General features: G+C 40.6%; 1 protein-coding gene across 1 annotated transcript in view; it reads right to left on the reverse strand.

The window, feature by feature from the left end:
• LOC102857808 overlaps positions 1 to 9,856 on the reverse strand; it is a 36,847-nt gene that overhangs the window by 5,667 nt on the left and 21,324 nt on the right. Inside the window, exon 5 of the mRNA XM_006903163.1 lies at positions 5,069 to 5,212. Within this exon, the coding sequence (XP_006903225.1) occupies positions 5,069 to 5,212 (144 nt within the window). The remainder of the gene's footprint in view (positions 1 to 5,068; positions 5,213 to 9,856) is intronic.

The following is a 9,856-nucleotide window of genomic DNA, read 5'->3' on the forward strand; positions in this document are numbered from 1 at the left end:
GGTATTCACTGGACTTCCTTGTATGCGTATAGATATTATCCTGTCACTGGCAATAGTGTACTTCAAGATGGATCTAGCCATGACTTTTTTAACTATGAAAGCAACTCCATTTTTCCTCACCTTTTCATCTTCAGAGTAATATATCATATGGTCATCCAACTCAAAATGCCCCAGGCCAGTCCATCTCATCTCACCAATGTCTAGTATGTCAATATTTATGCATTCCATTTCTTCCTTAACAATATCTAATTTTCCTGCATTCATGGTTCTCACTTTCCATGTCCCAATCACCAGTGTCTGCTTACAACTGTTCCTCTTCCTTTGTATTTCCATACTTGAAAACTCAACCTCCTTTGCCGTTTCTGTTATCTAAATGTGTTCTGTTGTACATAGGGTTTTCAGAGGCCTGCTATTTCAGAAGTGGATGGCCAATCCTTCTTCATACTCTGTCTCAATGTGAATGTTCAGATTTAGAGAAGTATCAGACGGACCAGCAAGTTAAAGGTATATCCCTTATTACGGAGTTAACTTTAGTGTCATTGTTGTCCCTGCCTTTCTCACATGCGTCTTTATCCACTTATTTCCTGCTTCACCATCCACCATGATACCCATCCACTTCTACCCCCTCCCTTCACATCTTTCTCCCTTTCACCAGCCCTCCATCTAATAACTTATATATGAAGCTTCCATGGCTTCTGTGATTTCAAACATATCAGCTGATGGTAGTTCCTTATGTTGGGATCAGTGTCTCTGAAGTTTAGTCGTAATGTTTCCCGAGCAAAGGTGATGCATCCTGTAGAACTGGTGTGTAGATAGGCTTTTCTTGGCCCGAGGGCCCATCCCATCTTCCCAGGTAATCGAAGATGCCAAAACCCTGCAACATTCATTCCTGCAGGACGCTCACAGGAGGGGTTAGGCATCTGACTAGCTGAAGTTGGGCAGCTTAGAGGACAGCCTCAGACCCTGCAGACCCACCCCATCAGACATCTGTGAACATCTACAAGCCAAATACCACAAACTGATTGGTCTTAAAACCATGGAGGCAGTTGGGCATCCTGGTGTATGGAGTAGCATAGGGAAAGGAATGGTGGAGAGCTTAAGAAAAAAGCTAGCCTTGACTGACCAAGCACATGTCATGTACAGCTATTACCACAGCATTTTCCAGACAAGAAATGTGTGTACTGCCTTCCACCCCCACCCTTCCACCTGGCAAGGAGTGAGGCAGGCTCTCTTATCCAAAAAAACATGTGTAAAAGAGCTCAATGTACCCGTAGATACATTGCAGGCTCCAGAAACTATAAACATTTTTGCCAAAATCACTCAGTCAGAGGAGCAAGGGTCAGACCTGGAGTAGCACCTACCTGGTAACTGAATACCACCTCTTCAGACCCAGAGTGGTAAGCTGGGAAAAAGACTCTGAACTGCCCAAAACAAGAAGTAATCCAGGACAGGTAATACCTAAGAGTGAAGCCATGGCAGACACTCTTCTTAGGACACTGCCATAGACACAGGACACAGGAGGTCTTCCACAGCATCTCTGTAATGAAGGGAGCTCTGGTGGTATACAGTCTGTAGGAAGTTGTGCTGCTAACCCAAAGGCAGTGTCTCTCTGGAAGTTCAGATCCATCAGCAGCTCCAGGGAGAAAGATAGGTAATATCCTCCCATGTGATTTTTAGGATCTGAAAACCTATTGGAGGGTCAGCTGTTTGAGGATCAAATGAGGATTATTCACTCAAGAATAAGGTCCAGCTGTGAGATGATCCTAAATCAACAAGAATGACTTTGACATTGCATCTCTGGAGCTGTGCTACTCAAGGTCCTTAGATACTCTCCAGTCAGTAATGAGTTTACATGACCGGTCCAGAGAGAAATGTTTCTAGAAGGAAGGGAAAGAACCTTGCCACACAGGCATCCAAGGACAAAAAGCAGCCATGATATACTATATTCTGGAGGAGGCCCCCAGCAGGTTGTAGGCCCAAGTCTTCACATCCTAAGGAGATGTATAAACCAATCACTGCTCAATTGGATAGCACTTCCTTCATTCTAGTAAACATTTTTGTCAACAACAGAGAAAAAGGCTTAAACACTACTAATACCTTATTCCATCGGCGAGATGTAGAGTATCATTAAAAACACAACTCCAACTGGAACAAAATTAGTCTTTATTCTGCCATTCATTTTCTAAGACCAGCAACAAAAGTTTGCTTTTCTTGTTCACAGTCAATACTCTAGTCTGGTGATAGAAATATTTTCTTAATAGAAACAACTTCTAGGCACTGCCTCTCACACAATGTGACACAAGAAATAAGCCAGACTGCTCATGGGCTGGCCAAACAGTTCCCTAGAGTGTGCAGACTAACTTCCATCCCCACCCTCTACCTGGCAAGGAGCTCTTGTATCCAAGAGAATATTTGTAAAAGAGCTCAATGTACTCTTGTAGGAAGGAAAGCCCTATAAAAATCCATTCTTCCCTTCTATTTTTCTTTGCTGCCTCCTAGACTGTGTAACCTCTGATTTTTTATCTACATAAAAAGGAGGAGATCATTCTTATGTCAGCTGGTCCAGTAGGTAAACAGAAAAAGGAACATTGAATCTGCCTTACTCACAGACCTTTTCCTGACTTCAAGTTTCTTGGAATCTCCACTCATTCATTGTTTGATGCAATTTCAGGCCAGGCAGACCCATATCCTAACATCTCCTTCATATGACGTCATCATCATTACAATTGAAGCATTGTATCTGGCAGATGCTGACTCAGCTTAGGGTCGTGTGGTGGCACACTTGCATATCTTAGACCCAAGCACAGCCCCTTGCCATCTCTGCACTACATGTGGTCTATGCAGCTAAAGTCACAGCTCAGTGTCCACTGCTGAGCTTTAATACAACACTTGCTTTGACCCTAAAGCCTAAATATTGTAGTATTGGGGAACATCAAGTTCAGTTCACATAACACAGTCTACAAAGACAATTTTCTACATCCTACTTGGATGAGAAAAAAACAAAACAAAACAACTGTTGTGATGTTGTGATCTGCTAGCTATGGTGCAACTACCAATCTCTGTCTAGAACAAAGAAGAGGGGAAACACAAACATTCATAAACTTAATTAGTCCATGAGACCATAATAATTAGATAGTATTAATTATTCTAAAAGGAATCACAGTAGACAATACTGGACAAAAAGAATGAACCAGAAAAATGTGGGGGAAAATCTAAAAATTGTAAGGCTTACTGGTGTAACAGAGACTGGCAGAACTCCTCAACCTAGGACAACTTCCACTCTTTGAACCTGTAACAAAATTTCACTCCATGGCTCAACTGTCAGTTGAATAATAAATGGGCCTACAGGTGATCAGTCACACCAGGGGGGCAGTAGTTTCTCAGCATAATAAACCATATAATATCAAATAGCAACATTTGCTCAAGAATAAGGCCCAAAAGTCAAGAAGGCAGGAAAGGATTGATGGAGACAAGAATCACAAAGAGGATGTAGGAAGAAGGTAGTTGCCCCATGAATATTAACATTAATGTCAAAAACCAAAATGTACATGAATTTGAATGGTAAACCAATTCGCTTTGTAAATTTTCATTCAAATTCCAAGAAGAAGAAGAGGAATAAAAAACACCACACTTGCAAAATGTAGAAGCAGGGGCAAGAACTGTCTGGTGTTGACAGGAGAGATATCTAGAAGGAAGCAGGAACTGTGCTGGCAGGGAACTGAGAAAGACTGAAGATAGGGAAAAGTGGGAACACAGCACAAGAAGGGAGATGACTATGGCTTGTGGAGGTTGAGGCTGGGAAATAATTTCATTAGTGTGGAGTCAGGGTTTCTGAGGCTGTAAATCTCACAAGAGGAGATTGCCACTTTTCCCCCCCTCAGAGCTGATGGTAGAGTCAAACTGCCAGCAGAGAGTCATGTCCTTTTGGTTAACAGCATAATTCTATTATGAAGTAAAGGAATGGGAACACAGATAAAGGTAAAAATGAAGCATATAATAAAATTTTAATACCAGAATGAAAAAGGAAGTGTTTCTTCACGTGAGACAGAAAGTGGTGGAAGATACAAAGTTTATGGCAGGAAATGAAAAGAAGGAAATAAGAGGAGGACTGTCAAGGGGGTACCGCCTTGGTTCAGGTGTGGTAGCACAGCAAAAACTCCAGATAGACTGGGCCAGAGCAGGAGGACGTTCTGCAGGGAATGCAGGAAACATAGGTCAGTGGAGGTAGAAGGACTCTACACCTTACCTTCTATACCCCTACATACAGCTGAGTAAATTGTGATCATATGGGGTAAACTACAGAGCTGTTAGGTAGAGAAATGAAGCTAGTATTTGAGAGAGACCTGAGTTAATAATTTGGTTGCTGAGTATCTAAAGGAAAAAATTGCACCTACAGGTAAAAAAGAGGGGTGGGAGGGAATGTGGTAGAGGATATGCCTAGTTCTGGTGGAGTCACTTGTTAGAAATAGAAGCAGAACCAGGAAAGAAACTGGAAGAAAAGAGGTTATCAAGGATGAATGTTGCAAGACACTTAGTGGTCAGAGGGGAAAAAGAGTCTACCTTCAGACTAACAACACTCATGTCACTGATTATGGATTGACATAAAACTCCAGTGTGAACTTCATCGTTGCAGGGATCTCAGAGACTGGGGTCACAGAAAACATGAGCTGGAAACGAACACAAGAAAAAGCTATGGCAAGACACAGATAGCCTTGCTCATACAATGGAGACCTGTGTATGGAGAAAGATAGTGATGGATAAGTATGAAAGCTGGATCAGAATAAATTTGTGGTAGTAAAATGAAAGCTACCAGAGTCAGCACAGGCTAATCAGCAAAAGGTCTAGAATTCCTTTTTCAAATCCTGTATATTTTTTTAAAAATTTCATAATAAAATGTTGAAGTGGAGGAAAGCCTAGAAACGAGGATTACCCTACAAATAGAAAGTTATTTTCAAAATTAACACTTGGTTATTTAGATTATACTCATCTTAAATTTTACAAGAATGCAAAGGATTGCAAATTTATAATTTGCTTAGAGCTCTAGAGGGAGCAAAAAGAGGAAGCTCACCTGTGTCTTTGAGTCTGGTCTCAGCCAGGGAAGGACACCAGAACGTCTCAGGTGTGCCATCTGAGCATTGAGCTTGTGAGCGAGGATTATGGTGAGGGGCATGCACTCCTCCGTCTCATCAGTGGCATAGCCGAACATCAAACCCTGTAGTATGGGGAATAACAAAACTGAGAACTGCTCTCTTTTTTTTTAAGTGTTTTAATGAAAATTTACAGAAAGATTGGGTTTTCATTCGTTCATTGTTGCACATTTTCCTCCCTCCTCCTCCCCCTAGTTCCATTTTTAATACATCTTTTGTTCCATATTGTTAATTGTCATACATATACACATGTTCACAATAGCAAGGAGTTGGAAACAACCTAAGTGCCCATCAACAAACGAATGGCTAGAGAAGCTGTGGTATATTCGCACAATGGAATACTATGCTGCATTAAAAAACAAGGAACTCATGCAATATTATTCAAAATGGTTGACTCTGGAGAACATTATGCAGAGTGAAATATCCCAGTCACAAAAGGACAAATATTACATGATGCCACTGTTGTAGAATGGGACTGTCCTTGGGGTTAGGGAGACACTGAGTAAGATGGGTTCAATAATGTATACTGCACTGAAGCAGAGGAGGGAGAGAACCGTCTAAAAGAGAGATATAACAGGCTATTTCTGTCATCACAGGAGACTAGAGCGAGGGCTGCATGGTGGAGGGGACCTGGGGGAGGGTTTGTAAAACAATGAAAGAATCTTTTCTTTTACTTTTCCATAATTTTTGGACTCATGTACTTATAACTTGTTAGTCAAATTTGTGTCTTCTAGGTTGCAACACCCCCATGATACATCTTGAAGGATATGTACATGTACAGCCAAGCACAATCAATAAGAGTGCATCTGAATTCCAAAATCAATCTCCATAATAGTCTATGTGTTTCCTACTGCCAAAGGGGCCCTTTAGAGTAGTGAGAGAAGATCTTCACCCTGAAACCCACAGCGTCCCTTTTCAGCAGGAAGTAGCTAAGAGAATACGCCATCCCCTTTTCCTTATGACTCAGGGTGAAGTCTCTCTCAGGGAGGAGTGATAGGGAATGGCAAAGGATACACTGACAAAGAAGATTAATCAGAACTGGCTTTGACAAGCACTGTGGCATTTGGACAAGAACAAACTGGGAGGAGGGTAGAGAGAATAGTGCAACAATGAATGAGTGGAAGCCCAAAATCTCTGTAAATGTTTATGAAAATTAATAAAATATAATTATAGGAAAAAAAACAAAAAAAAAACATTCCTAATCATACATTTCTTTCAGACTATCTTTCCCTTATCTGTCCCACTGCAGTGTTCATTATCTATCTGTTCTTTTCCTGTTTGCCCTTCATCTTATCCTCTATGTAAATCCTACTTTACAACTGAAAGCCATTAGGGAAAAATTAGAGTAATCTAGAAGGACCGGACAAAAAGATTAAGTGCCAATCTCTTGGCAGAAATCATGTGAGCAAAAAGAAAGTGGAATGACATATATCAAACACTTAAAGAACACAACTGTCAACCAAGAATACTGTGCCTAATGAACAGACACTTCACCAAAGAAGGCATTCGGATGGCCAACAAACACATGAAGAAATGTTCAAAATTCCTAGCTCTAAGAGAGATGCAAATCAAAACAACTATGAGATATCATTTCACTCCAGTAAGAATAGCAAAATTTAAGAGAACAACAAACAACAAATGCTGGCTAGGTTGTGGAGAAACTGGAACTCTTATTCACTGTTGGTGGGAGTGTAAAATGGTGCAACCACTGTGGAAGGCAGTATGGTGCTTTCTCCAAAAAGTTGCAAATAGAGATACCATTTGACCCAGCAATTCCACTACTGGGAATATACCTGAAAGAGACCATAACCAACATCCAAGCAGACATATGCACACCAATGTTTATTGCAGCTTTGTTCACAATAGCAAGGAGTTGGAAACAACCTAAGTGCCCATCTATAAACAAATGGATAGAGAAGCTGTGATATATTCACATAATGGAATACTATGCTGCATTGAAAACAAGGAACTCATGAAATATTATTCCAATTGGGTGACCCTGGACGACATTATGCTGAGTGAAATATCTCAGTCACAAAGGGACAAATACTGTATAGTGCCACTGTTGTAGAATGGGACTGACATCAGGGTTGGAGTAAGACAGAAAAACTGGATAAATTATGCATACTGTATTGAAACAGATGATAGAAAGAACAGATTAAAGGCAATATATGGTTGGGTATTATGATTATCACAAGAGCCCAGAATGAAGGTTGCATAGTGAAGTGTACTCAAGGCACGGGGTGGGGGTGGGACAGGGGGATTGTATACCAATGAAGGAAATTTTTCATTTTTCTTTTCAAAGGGAGGAGCAAACTGGAGGGGAGAAGTGGGCAGGGAGAAAAGTGCAATAGTGAATGAACAGAAATCCAAAATCTCTGTAAATGTTCATTAAAATTAATAATAATAAAAAATAATACTATGCTTAGAAAAATTGTCCATCCATTTTCTAAACAACTTGCCTCTGTAAACTTTATGAACGTTGATAAATCTCAATAGTTGTACAGGGGCTTCAAGCCTTTTGTTCATAGGGTCACTATGAGTCATGCTTGACTTGAAGGCAATCAAAAACAACAACAAATATAGATCAATAAATTATCAGAAAAGCAGAGACTAAGAGAGTTTATGCAAATAAGACAAATGTTGCAAGAAATGCTGAATGAAGTCCTTTTCACAGACATGCCACAGAAAGGTAGATGGAGCAAAGTAACCAGTAACAACACAAAAAAGAACCCAACAAAATGATAGCAATGAAACTTTGCTATTCAATAATCACACTTAATGCGAATGGCTTAAATGCACCAGTGAAGGGGGAAAAAAGAGTAAATGAATTAAATAAAAATTAAAAACCACAAAATTCATCAACATGCTGTCTACACATTTGAAAAGTGAAGATAAAGACAGGCTAACAGTAAAAGGGTGGGGAAAAATATACCAAGCAAATGGCAACCAGAAAAAAGCAGGAGTAGCAATTTTAATCCCTGATAAAACAAACTTAAGGGTAAAAACCATCACAAAGAACAAGGAAGGACATTATATAATGCTTAGGTCAATAGAACAAGAGTATGTAATCATAATAAACACATCTATGCACTAAATGATAGCTCTACAAAATACACAAAGCAAATATTAACAGAACTGAAAAAAAGAAATAGACAATAATTGTTGTTGAGCACTGTCTCATTGGAACTGACACTTCTTGGGGGGGGGGTTCAGAGGCAGTTAACCACACAGGAGAAAATTGTTTATCTTTCTCCCACAGAGCAGCTGATGGATTCAACCTGCATGCCTTTGCGATTGCAGCACAGCAAGGCCACAAGAACAGTAGGAGACTTCAACACACCACTGTTAAGGAAAGATAAAACAACTAGAAAGAAATTCAACAAAGATGCTTAAGAATTAAACTACACAACCAGCTACCTCAATTTCATACAGATTCATCTTGGAGAGGATTAAACCAAGCTACTCCTTGGAGGCAAGGATTCTGGGGCTTCGACTGACATAATTTGTCCATGTTGCCAGGAGGGACAGGTCCTTGGAGAGGGACATCATGCTTGAGTGGGTGGAGGGACAGCACAGGAGGGGAAGACCCTCTATGAGATGGATTGATTTGGTGACTGGAGTAATCGGGATGGGTGTGTCAGAGGCAGTGCGGTTGGCGCAGGATAGAGCAGGGTTTAGGGCTGTTGTGCATAGGGTCGCTATGAGTCGCAAACGACTCGAAGGCACATAACAACAACAACATATATATAGTTGAGAATTTTTGCATTTATGTTGATGACAGATATTAGTCATGTGTTGTTGTTGTGTACTGTAGAGTCAGAGTCAACTCATATTTGACCCTCCAGTGGGTTTTCAGAGGCAGTTAATCACATGGGAGAAGATTGCCCAGCCTTCTCCCAAGGATCAGCTGGTGGATATGATCTGTGAGCCTTTGAGATTGCAACACAGCTTCTTGCCACTAGGCCTCTACTGCTGTGTGTGTGTGTGTGTGTGTGTGTGTGTGTGTGTGTGTGTGTGTATAGAAAATAATTAACCGTGACCAAGTATGATTCTAACAGGTATGCAAGGATGGTTCAACATAAGAAAAATAATTCATGCAATTCATCACATTAACAAAACAAACAACAAAAAACACATGATCCTGTCAATTGATGCAGAAAAGGCCTTTAACAAAACCCAACTCCCCTTCCTGATTAAAACAATCAACAAAATAAGAATAAACAGGAACTTCCTCAACATAGTGATAACCACAAAACTAAGAGCCAACATTGTTTTCAATGATACTAGATTAAAGGCATCCCTTAAGAACAGGAACAAGGCAAGGATGGCCACTATCACTATTCCTATTCAAAACTGTATTGAAAAGCCTTAATGAGAGCAATAGGCAAGAGAAAGAAGTAAGAGACACCCACATTGGCAAAGATGAAGTAAAACTATCTATATATGCAGATGATGTGATACTGTTGTTGTTGTTGTTATGTGCCATTGAGTCGCTTGCTACTCATAGTAACCCTATGTACACCTGCCCTAAACTACGCTCTGTACTGTGCCAATCGCACTGTCTCCGACACGCCCATCCCAATTATCCCCGTCACTGAATCAATCCACCTCATAGAGGGCCTTCCTCTCCTGCGCTGTCCGTCCACCCTCCCAAACATGATGTCCCTCTCCAAGGACCGGTCTCTCCTCACAACATGTCCAAAGTA

Source organism: Elephantulus edwardii, unplaced genomic scaffold (assembly GCF_000299155.1).
Source record: "Elephantulus edwardii isolate Elephantulus edwardi_28Jun2011 unplaced genomic scaffold, EleEdw1.0 scaffold00527, whole genome shotgun sequence".
In the NCBI taxonomy this organism is placed as follows: Eukaryota; Metazoa; Chordata; class Mammalia; order Macroscelidea; family Macroscelididae; genus Elephantulus; species Elephantulus edwardii.